The sequence below is a fragment of the Stenella coeruleoalba genome, assembly GCF_951394435.1.
Source record: "Stenella coeruleoalba genome assembly, chromosome: 3".
NCBI classification, from domain to species: domain Eukaryota; kingdom Metazoa; phylum Chordata; class Mammalia; order Artiodactyla; family Delphinidae; genus Stenella; species Stenella coeruleoalba.
In genome coordinates this window covers 158,273,293-158,294,321 of record NC_137148.1, presented here as the reverse complement: position 1 = coordinate 158,294,321, position 21,029 = coordinate 158,273,293, and the positions used below count along the sequence as shown (strand labels likewise).

General features: G+C 56.0%; 1 protein-coding gene across 1 annotated transcript; it reads right to left on the bottom strand.

The window, feature by feature from the left end:
* Positions 1–5,974: 5,974 nt before the first annotated feature.
* LOC307183376 (obscurin-like) lies at positions 5,975–18,367 on the bottom strand (the record flags this gene model as incomplete). The annotated part of the gene is made up of 24 exons (XM_079915796.1): positions 18,181–18,367; positions 17,535–17,647; positions 17,210–17,378; positions 16,972–17,038; positions 16,328–16,528; positions 15,530–15,590; positions 14,946–15,023; positions 14,411–14,583; positions 14,295–14,321; positions 13,389–13,541; positions 13,254–13,299; positions 13,058–13,135; positions 10,659–12,708; positions 10,005–10,085; positions 9,588–9,698; positions 9,246–9,413; positions 8,356–8,478; positions 8,011–8,181; positions 7,695–7,779; positions 7,221–7,460; positions 6,755–6,978; positions 6,539–6,614; positions 6,253–6,402; positions 5,975–6,152 (listed from the first exon to the last, which is right to left on the bottom strand). Exons 1-24 carry the CDS (start codon positions 18,299–18,301, stop codon positions 5,975–5,977), a joined length of 4,944 nt encoding a protein of 1,647 aa, XP_079771922.1. The 5' UTR covers positions 18,302–18,367.
* Between the last annotated feature and the right edge of the window lie 2,662 nt (positions 18,368–21,029).

The window sequence follows — 21,029 nt, the reverse complement described above, 5'->3', positions numbered from 1 at the left end:
ACCCATCATGTAAAGGGAGTCTTTATAAGATTATAGGCAGATTTCTCAGCAGAAATTTTGCAGTTCAGAAAACAGTAGTATGATATATTCAAAGTGTTAAAACACAAAATACAGTATCCAGAAAAACTGTCAGTCAAAAATGGAGAACTTTTGACATTTCCAGATAAACAAAGGCTGATGGCATTTATTACCACTAGACCTGCCCTACAAGAATGCTAAAGGAAGTCCTTCAAGTTAAAATGAAAGGACACTAGACAGTAACTTGAAGCCATACAAAAGTAATGAGTTGTGTGGTAAAGATAATATGGACAAATATTAAAATCTGTATTATCATAATTCTAGTTCATAACTCCACTTCAAATTCTTTTATAGGATCTAAAAGATAAATATAAAAATAATTGTACATTTATCTTAATGGGTACAATATAGAGAGATATAATTTGTGAAATCAATATCATAAAATGGGGGTGGGACTGTAAAGGTGTAGATTTCTTGTATGTTATTTAAATTAAGTTGTTATCAGCTTAAAATAGATGTTATAACTTTAAACTGTTTTATGTAATCCCAATCACACGTATAAATAAAATATTCTTAGAATACACAAAAAATAAATGAGACGGGAATCACTTCTCATTTTTTCACAACAATTTTTATAGTGAATTTTTTTCACTATAAAAATTAATGAAACACAAAGAAAGGAAGAAAGAGAGGAAATGAGGGACAAAAAACTATAATACAAATAACAGAAATATTACAATACAATACCAGAAAACAAATAGCAAAATGTCAATAATAAGTCCTCTCTATCATTAATTACTTTAAATGAACATGGATTACACTTCTCTATAAAAAGACATAGATCAACTGAATGGATACAACAACTGGATTTGACTCTTGCTGTCAACAGGAGACTCACTTTAGATCTACAAATGTACAGAAGTGAAAAGTGAAAGGATGGAAAAGGATGGTCCATCAAGTACTAACCAAAAAGGAGCAGGGGTGGCTATACTAATAACAGACAAAATAGAATTTAATTCAAAAACCTTCACAAGAGACAAAAAAGAACATCATATAATGAAGAAAAACTTAATTCACCAAGATGTAAGAATTGTAAATGTACACACACCAAACAGCAGAAATTCTAAGTATATGAAGCAAACACTGACATAATTGAAGGGAGAAATAGGCAAATCTACAAGAGTAGTAGAAAACTTTAATACCGCAGTTTCAATAATGGATAGCCGGACAAAAGCTCAATAAGGAAATAGTAAGCATGAATGATACTGTAGACCAACTGCACATAACAGATATATATAGAGAGAGAATACTCCGCACAACAGGAGTAGAATACACTTATTTCTCATGTGCACATGGAAAATTCTCCAGGATAGATCACATGTTAGGCTATAAAACCAGTCTTAAATTTTTTTAAAGATTGAAATCATGCCAAGTGTCTTTTCCAATCACAAAGGAATAAAATTAGAAATCAATAGTAGAAGAAAGAGAAAAACTGGAAAATCCACAAATATATGGAAATTGAACAAAACATTCTTAAACAACCAATGGGTCAAAAAAGGAATCAAAAGTGAAATGAGAAAATATCTTGAGACAAATGAAAATGTAAATGCAACATACCAAAACATATGGAATGCAGCAAAAGCAGTGCCAAGGGGGAGGTTTATAGGTGTAAACACTTACACTAAAAAAGAATGATGCTCTCAAATCAACAACCTATATTTTCTCCTTAAAGTACTAGAAAATGAGGATCAAACTAAACCTCAAGCTAGAAGAAGGGAGGAAATAAGAGCAAAAATCAATGAGATAGAGAATATAAAAACAATAGAAAAAAATGAAATAAAGACTTAAAAAAAAAGATAAAATTGACAAACCCTAAGATAGACTAAGAAAATAAAGAGTGAAGACAAAAAATCAGAAATGAAGAGGGAACATTACAAATGATACCAAAGAAATTAAAAGGATTATAAGATACTATGAACAATTGTACAAAACAAGCTGGATGATCTAGAAAAATAGATAAATTCCTAGAAACACACAACCTACTGAATCATGAAGAACTAGAAAATCGGATCGGACCTGTAACTAGTAAGGAGGTTGAATCAGTAATCAAAAACCTCTGAAGGAAGAAAAAAAACAAAAACAGAACCACAAGGCTTCACTGGTGAATGCTAGCATACATGTAAAGAAGGATTAAGACAAATTCTCCATGAACTTCCAAAAAATGAAAAGGAGAGAACACTCTCAAACTTATTCTATGAGGCCAGCATTAACTTGATATAAAAGGCAGACAAAAGCACCACAAGAGAGCTACAGACCAATATCCCTGATAAATACTGATGCAATAATCCTCAACAAGATACTAGCAAACTGAATTCAACAGTACATTAAAAGGATTATACACTAGACCAAGTGGGACTCATTCCTGGAATGAAAGGATGGTTTAACATTCATAAATTGATCCATCTCTAAATTAAAATAATGTAGGGAGGAAAAACATGTGATCATCTTAATGCAGAAAAACCATTTGACAAAATTCAACACCTTTTCATGATAAAAAAAAAGGCCAACAACAACAAAGTAGGAATAGAAGGAAACTACCTCAACATAATAACAGTGATATATGAAAAACCCACAGTGAACATCATACTCAATGATGAAAGACTGAAAGTTTTTCCCTCTAAGATCAGGAACAAGACAAGGATTCCCACTTTCATCACTTCTATTCAACATGGTACTAGAAGCTCTAGCCAGAGCAATTAGGTAAGCAAAATAAATAAAATTAATCCAAATTGGAAAGAAAGAAATAAAATTATCTCTGTTTGAAAATGATAAGATCTTATATGTAAGGAACCCTAAAGATTCCACAAAAAGATCTGTTAGAGCTAATACATGAATTCAGCAAAGTAGCAGGATACAAAGTCAACACACAACAATCTGTTGCATTTCTATACAGTAACAATGAACAATCTGAAAAGAAAATTATGGAAACATTCAGTTTACAGTGGCATCAAAAAGAATAAAATACTTAGGAATAAACTTTATCAAGCAGGTGAAAGACTGTACAATGAAAACTAAAAAAACCTTGTTGAAATAAAGAAGACATAAATAACTGGAAACATATCCAATGTTCATCGATTGAATGATCTAATATTTTTAAAATGTCAATAATGCCCAAAGCAATTGACAGATTCGATTCAATCCCTATCAGTATCCCAATGACATTTTTTTTTTTTTTGCAGAAAATAAGAAAACCTATCCTAAAATCCAATGGCAGTTAAGGGACCCCAATAGGTAATGCAATCTTGAAAAAGAAGAGCTAGAGGATTCACACTTCCTGGTTTCAAAACTTACTGAAAATCTACAATAATCAGAACAGTGTAGTACTGGCATAAAGACAGACACATACACCAATGGATTAAAATAGAGAGCCCAGAAATAGACTCTTGCATATATAGTCAAATGATTTTTGACAAGGGTGCCAAGACCATTCAATGGGGAAAGGACAGTCTTTCCAACAAATGATGCTGGGAAAACTGGATATCCTCATGCTAAAGAATGAAGTTGGACCCTTACTGAACACCATATACAAAAATTAACTCAAAATGGACCTAAGACCTAAGTGTAAGACCTAAAACTATAAAACTCTTAGGAGAAAACATTTAGGGTGAAATCTTCTTGTCATTGAACTTGGTAATTATTTATTCACTATGGTACAAAAGTTGTAAGCAACAAAAGACAAACTGGACTTTAGGTAAATCTTCTAAAATTTGTGTATCAAATGATAATATCAACAAGGTAAATTGGCAATCCACAGAATGGAAGAGAATATTTGCAAATCATAAATCTAAAGAATTAATATCCAAAATATATAAAAAATTCCTAAAACTCAACAACAACACAAACCACGTGATTCAAATATGGGCAAAGGAGTTGAATAGATTATTTCTCCAAAGAAGATATACAAATGGCCAATAAATTCATGAAAAGGTGCTCAGTATCACTGATCACTAGGGAAATGTAAATCAAAACTATGATGAGATACTACCTCACACCTATTAGAATGGCCTACTATCAAAAAAAAAAAAAACAACAGAAAACAGCAGATGTTGATGAGGATGTAGAGAAGCTGAAAACCTTCTGTACTGTTGGAGGGAAAGTAAAATGATACAACCAATGTGGAAAACCCTAGGGAGTTCCCTCAAAAAATTAAAAATGTAATTACCATATTCCACTTCTGGGTATATAATCAAAAGGATTGAAAGCAGGGTCTAGAAGAGATAAATGTACACCATGTTCATAGCAGCAACATTCACACTAGCTAAAACATGGAAGCAACCCAAGTGTACATCAATGGATAAGTGAAATGTGGTATATACATACAGTGGAGTATTATTCAGCCTTCAAAAGGAAGGAAATTCCGCCGTATGCTATAACATGGATGGATCTTGAGGACATTATGCTAAGTGAATAAGCCAGTCACAAAAGGACAAACACTGTATGATTCCACTTATATGAGATACCTAGAGTAGTCAAATTCATAGAGACAGAAAGTAGAATGGTGGGTGCCAGGGGCTGAGGAGAGGGGAGAATGGTGAGTTAGTGTTCAATGGATATAAAATTTCAGTTTTATGAGATGAAAAGAGTTCTGGGGATGAATGGTGGTGATGGTTGCAATCATCATGAATATATAACTACTGAACTGTACTCTTAAAACACTTAAGATGATGAATTTATTACTACAAAAATAAAATTGAAGAAAAAAATTATCAAGCCATGAAACAACTGGAGGAGCCTTAAATTATTACTAAGTGAAAAAAGCCAATCTGAAAAGTCTATATACCATATGATTCCAACCATATGACATTCTGGAATAGGCAAAACTATGGAGATGGTTAAAAAGAAAAAGAAAAACAAAAATCCTTTCAGTGGTTGCCAGGGGTTAAGAGAGAGGGAGGGATGAATAGGTAGAGCACAGAGGATAGGAGAGTGGGGTGGGGCTGTTAATGGAGCCACGTTGGTGGGGTGGGGGGGTTGGGAGGAATGCAGATGGGAAGAGCTAAGGGAGAAGCCTCTCTGCTAACAGCAGAACCCTACCAGCCCAAGAGAGCACAGAGCCTGCGCCCACCTTGGCTCCCTTCCCACCTCCATTCCTGCCTTGCCAGGTGAGCCAATGAGGGGATGGAGTGGGGTCAGCTGCTGACGTGGCAATGTAAGGTCACAGTGCCCAGGACCTAGGCAGTTGGGCTTAAGGATTGGTTGAGTGGCCATGTTTACTGAGTCTGCAGAAGGTTAATGTGTGTGTGTGTGGTGGGGGCGGGGAGCTGGGCGGGGAGGCAGTTCACTTTTGGAGATGTTTGGTTTTTAGATGAAGTGTTTTGTGTTCAAGTAAGATCTAAGGGGTGGATGTCCAGTGTGCGGACACCGTTGTCTGGAGATGAGGAAAGCAAGGAGGGCTGGATTCACCAGCATGTCTCTGTCACCACGTCCGTGAGACTCGCTGAGAACTAAGAGGGTAGTGTCTGCTGTCCACACGCTCCAGCTTCAGCTCCTCCCCCACCCCAGGAATGGTGCTGTGGTGGAGCAAGTCGGAATCCTTGATACGTGCCCACAATCAGGTTTTCCCGGCAAACTACCTGGGCTTGTGTCCATGTCTGATGCAGCACTGACACGGTTAGTAGAAACGCACACACCCGCAAGAGCATGGAGCTGCCTCCACATTGAACTGGTTCAGAGGGCTCTAGTCTTGATGAAGTCTTTGCGGGCATACAGCCGGGACAGAGAAGGGCAGTTCTGCCCTCCGCCAAACACCAGGAAGGTGGCAGGGCCCTCACCCCCTCCCCCAAACAAAATAATGAAACAGAGAGCACCTCATCCAGTTCTGCTTTTTATTGATGTGTGTATGCATATGAAGGGAGTCCTGAAAGACTGAGAGGTGCGGTCCCGCAGGGCCAGGCGTTCAGCGCACCTGGGCCAGGTTGTGTTTTTTGTACAGCACCGCCCGCCTCTTCTCGCGTTCTCTCACGAACGCGCGCAGACTTGCGGTGGGGAAGGTCACGGCCGCAGGCTGGGAGCTGGCGGGGCCCTCCTCGGTCAGCCACGGGCACTGCAGGCAGCTGGACGCACATGGGCGGCCCCTGGAGCGCGCGGGAGGGTGGCGTTAGCCGTGCCCCCGCCCACGACGGGCAGGTCAGGTCATAGGGGGATGGGCCAGGCAGGGTAGGTGGGGGTGCCTACCAGGGGTGCGCGCACAGCGTGCTTCGGAGGAAGGCCACAGCGCCCCCGGACAGCCCCGCGTAGCAGCGGCTCAGCTGGATGAGCCCCTTGCGCAGCCCTTTCTGCAGGTCTCGCATTCCCTCGCTGCTCACCGGGTACTCAGCGCTCAACCTGAATGGGTGGGGGTCAAGTGACTGAGGTCATGCTCAATGGATGGGAGTCACAGGGGCCTGGGGTCACCCTCAGTGTACCCCAGGCCTGCCCTTCCAGCCAGCCCTCCCAGTCCACAGGGCATGTGGAGACTTACATAATGAAGGCCGTGACACCTATGGCCCAGATGTCGGTCTGTGCAAGGGCACCCTGGCCCTCTAGGAGCTCCGGAGCTGGGGACAGCATGGGTGGGGGTCACAGGTGAGGGGCTGGGTGTTTGCAGTGGGGCAGGCAGGGAGACAGGGCTGGGGGAAGGGCTTGCTCCTGGCACCCCCCTCCCCCAGATCAGGCTTGGTGTCTGCGCCCTGCGCACCCATGGTCTCCATGTAATCCTTGAACCTCTCCGAGGGCAGGACCCTCTCCTGGGCGGAGATCTGGGCGTTTCCAAAGTCGATAACCTTGAGCAGGTTGTACTCTGTGACAATCATGTTCTCGGACCTGAGGTCTAGATGCAGGATACCCTGGGCGTGCAGGTACTGGGCAGCACTTAGCATCTGCCACAGATAGTCCTTCACCTCTGATTCCGAGTAGGAGGACCTGGGGGCAGAGGGCCAGTTAGGGGGCATGTGGGGAGGGGCACCCAGGCTTTGTCCACAGCCGAGGGGCCACGGGGAAGCACCAGACTTCCCTGCTGGGCTTAGGAGGGAAGGCCCAGCTCTGCTGAGCCACGCTGGTCAGCTGGCCGGTGCAGGCGGGCCCCGGAGGTGGGCCAGAGGTGGACCACAGTGCTGGCGGCCAGGTCCTGAGCCCCGAATCCAGGCCAGGCCCCGCCCTCTCACCTCTCGGCCAGACAAGGGAGCAGCTCAGGCCCAGAGCACAGCTCCAAGATGAGGACCAGGTGTCGGGGGCTGAGGTAGGCAGCCTGCAGCTGTGCCAGGTGGGGGTGGCGCAAGCCCTTGAGGGCCTCGTATTCCCGCAGCACGGCAGTCCTGTCCTCGGGGTGGCAGGGCACGATCTTGGCAGCCAGCATGCGTCCACTGGCCTTCTCCCGGCACTGCCGCACCACGCTGAAGCGGCCCCTAGGGAGGAAGCACGGGCCAGGCTGGTGAGGGGCCAACCCGCCGGGTGGCCCAGGCCGGACCCCAATCTCAGAGAAGCAAGCCCAGGGGGAAGGTCCAGGAGGGGGTGGCAGATGCACTGAGGCAAATGTAGGTGGAAGTGATCAGAGGGGAGAGAAGGTGGGGCTGGGGTGGGAGCATGAAGAGCTAGTGGGGCCGTGACGTTGCCACGCGCTCTCCCTGGAGGGCCCGTACCTTCGGATCTGTGTCTGGAAGGCGAAGGTCTGCTTGCTGGGGAGCGGCTGGGCTGGCCCTGAGGCACCGCTCTCCTCTTCAGAGGCTGTGGGAAGGGGAAGCCGATGACTGGTGGAGGGCACCCCTGCAGCCCCATCTCCCCCAGCCTTTTCTCCCATCACCCCTTCCCTCTTTGAACCCCCGAACACTCTGACCTCTCATTCCTCAGGCCATTTGTGGGTGCGGGGCCTAGCAGGCAGAACCAACCATCCCAAGTGAGCGTGTGACTCACTGAAGTGGCAGAGCGCATTCCGTAGAGCCCTGCAGAGTGGCTCACCCAGATGGCTGGGCCCTCCCAGGAGGACCTGCTCCGAGGGGCTGCTGTAGGGGCCCATGCCCGCCTTGCTGACACAGGCCGTCCGGAAGGTGTACACCCCGCCCCGAGAAAGCTTGCCAGTGAGGTAGCAGCAGTCAAAGATGTCTGAGGCCAGCGTGCTCCAGCTGCCGCCTGGGCCACACAGGAGCGGGTGAGAGGCAGCCCAAGGCCTCCCCACTCCATGTCAGGGTGGAGAGGCCCACGCAGGCCACCCAGGGGTGCAGAGCAGCCAGGTGCTTCCCCACGGTCCCCCCACAGCGACCCTGGGGCCCCCCAGGATGTGAGGATTCAGGAGTGGCCCCATACCTTCCAGGCTGCACTGCACAATATAGGTCACGGGGCCATATGACTCCACAGGCTTCCAGACCAGCAGCACCCCGTCCGCATACACCTCCCCGATGTCCGGGCGTGGGGAGGAAGAGGGGCGCTCTGCAGGGCCCACAGACAGCAATCTGAGGCGGGCTCCCAGGGGTTCTCTAATGAAGCTCTGAGCCCCAGCCAGCCCTGCCTCATCCTCCTGCACCCTGCTGCCAGGCCCCTGAGCCCACCCTCACTTGGTCCAGTTCATTCAGAGGTCCCTACCAACGCTGACTAGTAGGAGGGGCTCAGCACCTCTCCTCCGAGGGGCCTCAGGAGGTGTCTGCCCTACCCAACCCCGCCAGGCGCCCCTTCCACAGGTGCCTGCCCAGGAGCCCCATGGAATGGCCCTTGCTCACAGCCCACCACCAATCCCAGCCTCTAGTCAGAGGGGCCTCTATTTTGCTGGGCTGTGGTGCAGGGCTCGTGGGGGTTAGCCCCCTCTGGGGACCAGGTCAGAGGTCTGAGAGCTAGGCCTGCAGCCTCTGTCTTGGCTCCCCCAGAAACACACCCCAGCGCTGTGTTTTGAGAGCCTGGTTTGACTATAATAGAGATACAAAACGGGAAGCCGCCTCTTCCTGCATTTGCTGGAGACACAGAGAGGGAGGTACCGTGGGAAATGCAAGGAGAGGAGCACCCAAAGAGGTGTCAGGGAGAGGGCCCGGCCGGCTGTGTCACCCTGCAACCCCTCCCGGCTGCCTCCTGCATCCCCTCCCAGGAGTCCCGGGCTGCAGAGCCGGCTACTGCCTTCTGTGACCCCTCCAGGCCCTGGTAGTGCCAGGATGTGGATGCCTGGGTGGTGAGCATCACATTCCTTGGGCCCTGCTCGGCCCACGCACCTGCCTTCCGGAGAATGGCTGTGGTGGCCGCCGTCCCCAGCGCATTGCGCACACTGCAGGTGTACACGCCCAGGTCCTCGGCAGTCACCACCAGGATGGTCAGCAGCTGGAAGTTCTTGAGCGTGGAGGAGATGAGGAGGCGGCTGCTGCTCTCGAGAAGAGCCCCGTCTGCAGCAGGATAGAGTGGACCTCGAGAGAAGCTCCCCACAGGTGCCCTGCCTCATGGTCACACCCGGGGCCCACACCCTCTCTGAGCCTCAGTTTCCCTCTGTGCAATGAGAGTAATGCCCTAAAGGAGCACCCCCTGCCTCCCTGCCCCTCAGCCTCAGGAGAGCTCTTTACCTTTACTCCAGGTGGCCTGTACAACTGGCTGGGCCGACACCTGGCAGGCCAGAGTCACAGATTGGCCCAGGACCACCATCTCATCCGAGAGCTCCCTTAGGAACGATGGTGCTGGGGAAGGGAGGGGAGGTGAGCTTTCAGAGGTGACCCTAAGCCTGAGAGCAAGGCCTGGACTCCGCCGTGGGGATACAGATGAGCCCCACCCCCAAGCGGCTCATCTCCAACACTAGCGCCTACTCCAGGAAGGCTTCCAGGACTGCAGGGCCGTGACTGCTGGGGCGCCAGAGTCCCTCTGTGTACTCAAGATCCCATGCGTGTGAGCTTCCCCCCGCCATGCAGTCTTGGCAGGATTCCCTTTCCCCACAGTAAGGTCCCTTGGGCTGCAGTGGGGGCCCAGCCCCTGGGCAGTGTACCCACCTCGGTCCCTGCTCTTCAGGCCTGATAGGCGGAAGGAAGCTAGGCCTGCCTTCTTCCTGGGGGGGCCCTCCTTCTCCAGACCTGCAGTACGGAAGTGGCCATGAGAGGTCACACGTTAGGGGCCTGGCTCCTCTGGGAGCATGGGAGGAAGGCTCTGGGGCCCCTTGTGGCCAACTGTGGGATTCCCATGTGGCAGAAAAGCCCAGATCCCAGGGGGTCTTATTGAAAACGAGCTACATCTGCTGCAGAGGGCACCACCCTCCCTACCCCATCAGCATCAGCCCATCCTAGGCAGGGCCACCACGGGCAGGTAAGGGCAGCAGCTCAAGGGGCCACAGGTGCCTGGGGAGGCGTGGCTGAGGGCCCAGGGGTCAAGGATCAGGGAGGGCTGGTCTGGTTCCTACTTCCGCAGGGGTGTAACTGCAGTTGAATTACAGCTGGACCTCACATGCACATGGGGAGGGATCGAAGCTGCAAAGGTGACCTCGAAAACAAGCCACTGTGTCCCGGGAGGTATGGGCAGCACCGGGACAGGGGAGGGCTTCCTGCATCACTCAGGTGAGCTCCTGAGCTGTCCTATTGGACAAGGAGACCCAAGGTGCAGAGCGGGGAACATGGATGTGCCCAGTCCTGGGGCAGGGTGGGGGTAGTAACCTTCAGGCCTGCCCCTCAGGAGGCGGGAGATGTGGGCCACCGAGGCCCTCACTCTCTGGCGTAGCCCCAGCTCTGTGGACTCCTCCAGCAGTGATTGCCTCCCGGGGAAGTGGAAGAGCCTGCTGGAAGGGGGTGACCACTTGCGCTTCCTGCCACCAGCAGCCTCCCCGAGCAGGGCCTCCATGTCCTCTGGCTCCTCTGTGATCTCCAGGCTTGCTGGCGGGCCCAGAATGCCCGGCCATGCGGCCTCTGGGAGCTCAGCCAGCTCCTCCCCAGCCTCAGACTCAGGGGAGGGTGGCAGCTCTGGCTCCACAGGCTTGGGGACCTTCTTGAAGATCATGAACTCAAATGGGAGGTATTTGATGTCGTACAGGTCAGACAAATTGAGGTAGGCAGGATCCACCTCCGAGATGTCCAGAGACACAGTGTCAGCCGCTTCCAGGTCCCTGGACAGGTCCCGGATCTGTACGAGCGACACCTGAGAGCCCCCACTTAAGTCTTCCCGTGAGCTCACCTCCTGGGAGGCCCTCGGGAGGGCCCTGCCACCCTCAGGTAGAGGCACTGTGCTGGCCTGGGGTGGTGGGCTCTCGGCCCCTGCCTCCTCCTCTTCCGAGGACTGACAGGCAGCCCAGGACATTCTGGCCCACAGGGGCCCCTGACCCAGCATGCCACCGGCATCCCCACCAAAGGCAAAGGTGCCGTAGCCCACCACCCCCGCGTAGCCCCCTTGGAATCCCAGGGAGAACTTCCGTGTGGTCGCCAGCTTCCGAGGCCGCTGTGGACTGGGCGAAGACTGGGATAGGCCCTCTGTCTCCTGGGACAGGCCCTCTGTCTCCTGGGACAGGCCCTCTGTCTCCTGGGACAGGCTTTCAATGTCCAGGGAGGGGCCGGGCTCCATGCCCATATGGGAGGCTGGCTCTGGGGGTTTGGGTGGATCAGGCCTCCCGGCAAGAGGGGTGTCCTTCAGCCCTCTCTCAGAGTCTGACTGGGGGCTTGCTTGGGCTGGGGAGGGGGAGGCCTGTGGCTTTCCTGAGAAGAAAGGGCTCGGGGATGTCAAGAGCGGCTCTGTGCAGTGCCCTGGAGGAAAGGAGCCAGGAGGTTGTGATGCCAAAGCAGCAGGGGTGCCACAGTCCTGGGGGGCAGGACTCCTCTGGGGTTGAAGGAAAGGGGCAGCCTGCCCTCCACAGCTGTCCTGCAATGACCCCTCTTGCTGAGCGGAGCACCCATCACCACCGGTGGACGGAAGTAGCCTCAGCCCCTGCAGGGGCCCCTCTGGATGCTCCTTCTCCCTGGCACGTGCATCCCCTCCCGGCATGCTCTCTCCGTGGGCCCCCTGAAGGCTCGAGGGGCCCAGAGCGGAACACTGCCCCTTGCTGCAGGCCTTGGCAGAGGGGCTGGCTGTGTTCCGCCCGTCAAGGTCCAGGGAGCGGCTGAAGCCAGAGGCCTCCTGGGTGCTTGCACTGGGCATCCGCAGGGAGGTCTCAAAGGAGGGTGCTTCGGCCATCAGGGTGGCCTGCTCCTCCCTGGCAGCCTCCTCCTCCAGCGCACGGTGCTCCAACAGTGGCTCTCGAAGGCCGGGCAGGACGCCCGAGAAGTAGCCACCCTTGAGAAGGTGCCGCCGCCGGGCGGGGTGCCGTCTGCTGCCTGCGGACAGGCCCCCTAGCTCTGGGCCCTCCCCCACCTGCTGGTAGAACAGGCTTCGGATGACACTCTGCCGGGGCACACAGCCCAGGGCAGCTGGTGGCTGTGCACCCTGGGGTGACGCTGCGGCGGGTGGGCAGGCCTCGGCCTCCTCAGGCAGGCTGGCGGAAGGCCGCAGGAAGCCCCGGGGGTGCAGCAGCGGGGAGTGGGTCACCGGGGAGGGGGGCAGCGACTTGGCCCGGGCGAACGGTGCCAGCTCGTTGTCGGAGGAGGAAGAGCTGCTGGAGGAGGCACTGACATCACCACGCAGGTGCCGGGCCACCCCGAGGGATGGGCTGTCGGGCGGGCCCTGGAGCAGCTCCGGGATGGAACGCATCACCAGGATGGACTTGTAGCTCATCAGGGAGCGCTGGGGGTGTGGAGGACAGGGGGTCGTCAGCTGGCTGCCCGCTGCCTTCCCAGCTCTCGGTGGGCCCAGAGGGGTGCTCAGGAAATGGTGGGCATTAGAAGACGTGGGCCCAGGGCTCTGCCAGTGTGTCCCCATCTTGGCAGGGGTGTTGCATGTTGCCCCACCTCACCCCGGTGTCTCAGGGAGCAAAGACCTGAAATGAAGGATGCCCAGCCCCACTTCCCTGCTCTCCCAGACCCAGAAGGGGCACACACAGCCAGCCAGCTCTCTGGGCCTCATTCCCCTCTCTAGCCTCCCACCTCCTCCACACCCCACCCCCTCACCCCCTCCACAGGGCAGCACAGCTCACCTGCCAGCGGCTGCGGGCCAGGAGGAACTTCAGCTGCTTGGTGTTGATGAAGTGGGCCTCCTCCGCAGGCACAGACTTCTGGGGGAACCCAGGCGAGAGAGGCATGTTGCACCCTGTGGCCCAGGCAGGCCCCCATTCCTCTTGGCCTCAGTTTCCCTCCCCGTTAGCCAGGCCAGCCCGCATCTAGCCTACTCACCAGGAACCAAGGGTGGGCAAGGCACTTGGCGGCACTGGGCCGGGCCCTGTGGAGAGAGGAAGGGCGGGATCGGTCCAAGTGGTCACTGGGGCAAGAATGAGGACCTCAGGCAGAGGGAAGGGCGTGTGCACTCACTCCACGGACTTCTGCAGAGCAGCCTTGATGAAGTCCTGGGCATCCTCACTGAGGTGGGTGGCCATGGGGCTACTCCAGGACACCCGCCCTTCCAGGACATTCAGAAGGGTTGCTCGGTCACTCTCGCCAGCAAATGGGGACGAGCAGGTCAGGCTGAAAGCAGAGACATGACTAGCCTTCAGTCGGGACCTGAATTTCTGGGTCCATGGGAGGCAGGGTGCCAGGACAGGGAGCGCTGGGTCTCATGGGGATGGTGGTGGCTGGGGGCTCCCAGCCCTGACTAGAGATGCCTCTGAACACCACTGTCATCCAGCCCTGAGAATTCCAGCATATGTCTCAGATTTGCCCAGAGATCCAGGCTCAGCTTGGAGCTGGGATCCAGGCTAAGCCTGGAGTGGGTATCTGGTCCCAGGCTGGGGTGAGGCTCCAGGCTTGGTCTGGGATAGGGATCAAGGGTCAGCCTGGGGTAGGGATCCAGGCTCAGCCTGGGGCAGAGATCAAGGGTCGGTCTGGAGGGGGCACCTGGCCTTAGCCGGGGGTGGAGGGATCAGGGCTCCACCTGTAGAGGAAATCCAGGCTCAGTCTACACCACCAGCATCCTCGGGGCAGCAATAACTGTTATAAGGGGGCTCTGGACAAATTACCTATACCGTTTAGGGAAATAGCTCAGTGCTCTGCCCCGTGACCCAGCAGAGCTCCTCTGTGACAGGGTGTGTGTGAAAAGCACTTGGCAGAAACCCCTTATCGGAGTTGGCTGACTGCATGTTCCCAAGATAGTTGCCCCTTAGGTCTCGGGTCTCTGATCTGAGGAGCAGCCAGCAGTTCAACAGCTTCCCGTGGGCCTGCTGAGGAGGGGTCTGGGCCGGCTTTGGAGGAGACAGCCGACAGGAGCCGGGGTCTGCTCACCTGAGGTAGGAGATGACCCCCATGGCCCTGCAGGAAAAATACCACCGCCGTGAGTCACCCCAGACCTGGCCTGGTGAGGGGGAGGAGGAGGCAGAGAGCGGGTGCCCCCCACTCACCAGATGTCGGAGGCCTCGCTCACAGGGGTCTGCTCGATGATCTCGGGGGCCACGAACTCAGGGGAGCCGTATCTGCTGTACTGCGGCTCTGCCGGGGTGATTTTTTGGGCAAAGCCAAAATCGCAGATTTTAATGTCTTCCCGAGCAGGGTGCACCATCAGGATGTTGGGGGGCTGTCGGGCAGAGCCGGGAGTGGGTGAGGCCGTGCCCGAAGGAAGCGACTCCCAGGGCTGCCGGGCCTGGGGAGGACACTCAAGGGTCTTTGAGGGGCTGCCCCACAAGGATGGTGAGGCCAGCATGGGGTAGTGGGCAGCCCCGGGGACAGGTTTCAGTGCCATTTGGCGACAGCTTCTGCTCCATCGGACCTGCGCCCCACCTGAAGGGGTCGTCATAGCATAGTGAGCTCCCTGTCCCCAGAGGTGAGGAAATCCTGACAGGAAATTTGGATGTGTTGGGCCTGCACCCTCCCAGCCTATAGGCTCCAGGCTCCCACCTGCCCCTCACTGGGCTCTGGGGGCACCAGGGAGCCACATACCTTTATGTCCAGGTGGAGGATGCCTTGGCCGTGCAGGTAGTGCAGCCCCTCCACCAGCTGCTGGATGTAGACCTTGACCTGCAGCAAAGGCTGGTGCTCAGGTGAGCCAGCCTCGAGAACTCCCTCTACTTACCTCCCTGCCTGCTCCCACCCACACTGCCTCCAATTCCCTCCAGACCTGAGCCTGGGACGGTGGTCCCGCAGGGCAGGTCACATGCAAAGCCTCACGGACCCCTGTAGCTGGGGGATTCCTCTGAGCCCCAAGGCGGGGCAGGTTTGGGTGTGTGAAGCAGCCTGTGCAAAGCAAGAGGCGACTGGGAGAGCAGGCGAGGCCTGGCCAGCTAGTTCAGTGCAGTCTGGGGTGGGGAAGAAGCGAGCCCCGGGCACGGGACGGCTCTGAAAGCCCGACGGGAGCTGCAACACCCTGTGAGGCCCTGGAATACCCTAGAAGGTCTCTGAGGTGGGCAGTACTATGCTGGGGAGCTAGTCTGAGGGACAGGTGGTCTGGGCAGGGGAAGCAGGAGGCCTGGCCAGGCATGCAGGCTGCCCTGAAGCTGGGTGGGCAGCCCAGGCAGCACAGTCACCTCGGCCTCTGTCACCACACTCTTCTTGAACAGGCGGTCCAGCAGTTCCTCCGACGAGCACCTGGGACTGTCAAGGAAAGCTCTAGGGTCTGGAACGCTCATGGCCTCACACCACCTGGGGGGAGTCTTATCTCGGGGTGGGGGGCGGGGGAGCTATTCTAGGGAGGCTAGTGCTTGCAGATGAGGAGGATGTGAGGGACAAGATGCCCCAAGTAGAGGGGCTGAGGCCAGTGGGCAGCAGCAGAGTGGGAGTGGAGGTATCCTCTCCCCTCTGCACAGAGCCCACGTGTGCCCCCTCCCCCCGCAGGGGACGCTGACTGGGGAGGTGGGGGTGTGGTGAGCACACACGGCATTCAGAGACCCTCAGCTGGGCCGCGAGTGTGGCAGGTGGATCCGGTGGGGTGTGTGCCCCTCCTCGGAGCATGGGTAGGCATCCGAAGCAGTGTCAGCGCTTGGGGCCTGCAGGAGCCAGGTAAGAAGTCCAAACTTCCTGCTGGAAAGGCAACGTGGACAGCGGGAGGAGCCCACAGGCGCACGTCTCGGACCTTCTGGACGCAGCCCTGCCCAAATTCCTGGCCCAAAGGCCTAGGAGCTATGAGGTCTGTGCAATGTGTTCGGGGTCGGGGAGGGGGTTAGTCACAAAGCATCGAGACGCCAGCATTACCGGCTGCCCGCATGAGGCAGGCAGGGCTGGAATCACCAAAACCACAGGCCCCACGCAGCCCTCCGGACCCCTGTGTGTCTGGGGCACATCCCCCTCCCCCCACCACCTTGCACCCTTGGGGTGAGACAGGATACAGCTCCAGGATGAGGATCAGCGTCTTTCGGGTCTCAAACTGGTCCAGCAGTGCAGTGACCAGCGGGTGGCTCAGCCCTGCTAGGATGTCCCGCTCCCGATAAGCCTGGACACGTGTCCTGCTCCGCAGGGGAATGAACTTGGCGGCGCAGGACATCTGGTTGCCCTTGTGCTGCACCCTCTTCACGAAGCCGAACACACCCCTGGGAGGAGGGTACAGCGCGTTGGGGGTGGGGTTCCTGGGGGATGGGGTTTGGAAGGGGGCAAAGCTCCTGAGAAGGGAGGTTCCGGGAGAGCAGGGGCTGGGGCAGTGGGTACTGGAGGGGGCGGAATTCCCGGCAGGTGTGGGGCAGCAGGTACTCTGCGGGCAGGGGCTCCGGAAAGAGGTAGGGTTCGCAGGAGGCAGGGGCTCCAGAAGGTGAGGGCTGGAGGAGGCAGGTACTCGGTGGAGGCGGGGTTCCGGGGGGCAGGGTGGGCTTCTGCTAGTGCTGAAGTGGGGATTGTAGGGGTGCAGTGGGGGGGAGGGCTGGGAGCTCCTGGATGGAAACTCTGGGGTAGGAACTCCGGGAGGCTGCGGATGAGGGTCTTAGGGGATGGGGGTCCAGCGGGTGAGGCTCCTGGGGCTGGGATGGGGGGCGGGCAATACCTTCCAATTTCCTCCTTGACCTCGTAGAAGGAGTGCAGTTTCCTCCTAGAGCTTTGCTCACTGTCGCCTGTAGCCAGGGAGGGGGAAGCTGTAGGTGTGAGCAAGGATGACCACCTCGTCTCTCTGTCCCCCAACTTTACAGTGCCCGAGCCTGTGGGAGCTCACAGGACCCCCATACCCACAGCCCCACACGCCTGCGTGGAGCCAAGACAGGCCTGGGAAGGGGTCCCCCACTCACCCCCATGGACCAGCAGCTCTGCCTTGCATAGCACCTGGCCGCCAGCGTTGTGGGCCAGGCATGTGTAGACACCAGCGTCATGCTGGGCCACATCCCTTAGTACCAGGGAGTACGTGGTCCCTTCCTGCTGCTGGCTGAGCCGGGGGCCATCCACCAGCTGGGCACCGTCCTGGAGACACAGGAGGGCAGGGAGGCCATCAGCCCACCATGGGTGACCCCAGCACCACGGCCCAGCACGACCTTCAGGGAGTGCTGTGTCCAGTCCAGTGGGGTTTCACACACTCCCCCTCCCGCCGGCAGGCCCCCAACCCTGGCCTGTCCCTACCTTATACCAGGTCACCGTGGGCTGCGGGTTGCCCTCAATGACAGCCTGGAATTGCGCCACGCTGCCCCTCTGGGCATGCACATCCTCAATGGTGACCTGCATGGATGGGGGCCCTGGGGGTAGGGGAGGGAGCCGTTGGGAAGGAGCCTGGCTCTGTCCCACCACAGCCTGTCCTGTGTTGAAATCTCTGATCCCCGACCTACTTTCACAGAGACCCAGGTGGGCTGGCAGTAACCCCGGGTGTGTCCTGGTGCCCTAGGTGGGCAGAGAGGCCCCGAGATATACCCCAGGGTGAAAGAGCCCACCTGCCTCCCAAGTGAAGGTGACCCCATCTTGACTCCCCCCAGGCCCCTGATGGTCCGGAAGTGCTTCCTTCAGTCTAACCCCTGTCTCTCCTGCTCAACCTCGGCTCTCTGAGGGCAGGCTGCACAGAATATGCTAACTCTGAGTGGGGAAAAGGTCACTGCTGCCTGCATCTCCCCTCCCAGTGATGCCTTCTGAGGGGACACAGGGAGAGTGGGAGCAGGGGCCCTGGCCACAGTAAGGCTGGGCCATGCCAGGTGGCTTTGCAGGCCCCTCCATGCAAATGTCCCCCCTTGCCCAGGGCATGGTGGGCACACGTGTAAAGTGCCGGGCCCCCACCTACTTGTGGCATGCATGTCGCTGGCCTGGTACACATACGTCCTGTGCTTGGTCTCTGTGAACACGTGGCTGTGGATGTCCCAGAGCTCCGTTGCACCTGCCCTGGGGCAGGCAGCGCCCTCCATCCTGGGGCCGTGGAGTGGAGTTAGCTGTCTGCCCCACCCTTCCACTTTTGGGGTATGGGAGGCAGAGCTTCAAGATAAGATGGGGGGCTGCAGCAGACTCTTTGGGAGGGGATGTACAGCAAGGGGCCCCAGCCCTGGGTGAGAAGGGAGCTCCCCCAACTTCCCTTGCTCCAGGGGTGGCCTCTCCTCCCTGCCCTACCCTTGGGCTTAGAGTGGGGCTGGAATGGAGAGTGCAGGGGTGCTGGGATTCCACCCCTTCCTCTCCTGTCCCCGTGCCCGACCCTGCCCCCAGGATGTCCCCTCATGCCCCAGCCAGCTGGGGAAGTTACCGGATGGGCACCACGCGTTCCTGGACCTCAGCGTGTGCCTGAGAGTTCTGCTCCAGGCCCTCGTGGGAGAGACGTTGCGGCACCTTCTGGGGCTCGCCTGGTGGGAGGCAAGGGGCCCAGTGAGACGGAGCCTGGGATAGGGCTGGAGACAATCCCTCATGACTTGCCTCTGCATTGACCTCCAGGGCCCAGAGGAGGGGAGGACAGCCAGAGTAGGGGCTCCAAGAGCACAGGATCCGTGACCGCAAACCTAGAGCTCCAGCCATGCAAGTGCACTTCAGCCCCCTGGGCTGGGGGGAGGGGCCCCATAGAACATTCCAGGGGTCTGGTCTGCCTGGGGCACTGCTCACTTACTGTTCCTTCCTATTCCCCTCGTCCTCCTGGTCTCCCTCCTTCTCCTCTCCCCCCTCCTCTTCTCTCTCCCTTTCCCTCCTCTCCCCCTTTCCCTCCTCTCCCCCCTCCCGTCCTCTCCCCCTTCCCCTCCTCTCCCCCTCCCCTCCTCTCCCCCCTCCTCTCCTCTCCCCCCTCCCCTTCTCTCCCCCTTTCCCTCCTCTCCCCCCTCCCCTCCTCTCCCCCTCCCCTCCTCTCCGCCCTCCCCTCTCTCCCCCTCCCCTTCTCTCCCCCTTTCCCTCCTCTCCCCCCTCCCCTCCTCTCCCCCCTCCTCTCCTCTCCCCCCTCCCCTTCTCTCCCCCTTTCCCTCCTCTCCCCCCTCCCCTCCTCTCCCCCCTCCCCTCCTCTCCCCCCTCCTCTCCTCTCCCCCCTCCCCTTCTCTACCTCTTTCCCTAATCTCTCCCCTCCTCCTCCTCTCACTCTCTGTTCCCTCTTCTTCCTCACCTTCCCAGGAGCACAGGGTACCCAAGCTGTCCCCTGAGGGCTGACCACAGGAGGCCTTTGGCTCCTGGGACAGACATGCTCAGGGTGGGAAGGACCTCCCAGAACCCATCCACCCCTCTAGTTTCACAGGCTGAGTGAGGGGGGGGCCTTGTCCAGGGTCCCCAACATGTGGAACCATCAGAATGTTGGGGGTCCCCAGGCTCTGCTAGTTCACCCCCATGGGATGGGCACCCAAATCAACCAAGGTTGGTGTCAGAACGGAGGGGAGGTTAGGGGAGGGGGGGTGGTCCTGGAAGCAGGTGGTACTTTGCCTTCAGCCTGCTGCCAGGCCTCACCGGATGCATCCCCAGCCTCCACTCCTGGGGGATTCTGGCCGGCCTCCTGGAGTTCAGGTGGCCCCCCAGGTCTGGGGCCGGGGCTGGTATGTTCCCCTGTGGTGGGTCCCGGAGCCTCAGGGCACATCAGTGTCCTCTGGATGGATGTGCTCTCCTGGTCCACTTGCCCCAGAGCACCTGGGGGTGCGATGGCAGCATCTGTAGGAGAGGCAGGTCCACGCATAGGAATAAGGGTTGGCCTGAGCCCGGGGAGTGGGATACTGCCCAGATGAGCCAACCCCAGCCAACCCTTCCCACCTTCCTGCTCCAGCCACACATTGGGTGCAGGAAGGGCCGAAGGTGGAGGCCCCTGAGAGAAGAAGGGATCCCGAGACTGTGCCAGGGGAGATGGCACTCCAGGCAGCAAGCTCAGGGCTGGTCCACCCGCAGGGTGTTACACACATGCCCTCACAAGGATGTCAGTTCCTATAGGGGCAGCTGGGCTGGACTCCCACCCATCGCTCTGGGTGGCCCCTCAGTCTCAGCTAGTCTCATCCCTTCATCCTGGGGCTGGCCTTGCTCTGTAGCCCACTCTGGATCCTAGGGTACTGGGTCACCCAGGCTCAAGTGGACCCAGCCCCACAGTCTAGGGAAGCTAGGGACAGCCAGATGCCAGATTAGGAGCCATGAACTCCTCAGAGGGTAGGCTGCATTCCTGCCCTCCCAGGGCAGCCCCTGTCCTCCACCCAGCAGCTTTCTCCCTTCCACCTGCAGCCTGGCCTGACCCAGACCATTACAGTCTCACCTGGTGCCAGCCCCGGGGACCTTCAGACCCTCCTGTGTCTCGGCTTCCTGCCCTCAGCCTTCAGTGCAGCTCCCTCCTCCACCTGGCTGCCATCCCCGTGTGGCCATTCAGAGATGCCCACCACTCCATTTCTAGAAGGTCCCCCTTTATGGAGCTCTCCCCTGCCCCAGAGCCTCTCTCCTGTTGATCTTCTGTATCCTAGGGCCCACCAGGCTGAAGAGGCAACTGGGCAGGCTGCCATCCGTTTGCCCTCTATGGCGTTGGGGCAAACATCCTGTCCTTCCCCACTCCAAGGAGGTCATCAGGACCCCTGACACATCACACCCCCATGTCTGTCCTGACAAAGGACCCAGCTGCACAGGAGGCCCCCAGCAGGAGCAACCACTATGTGCTGCCCCACTGTGTGCACCTGCCACACTGTGTGCACCTGTCACCAGCCCCTTAGC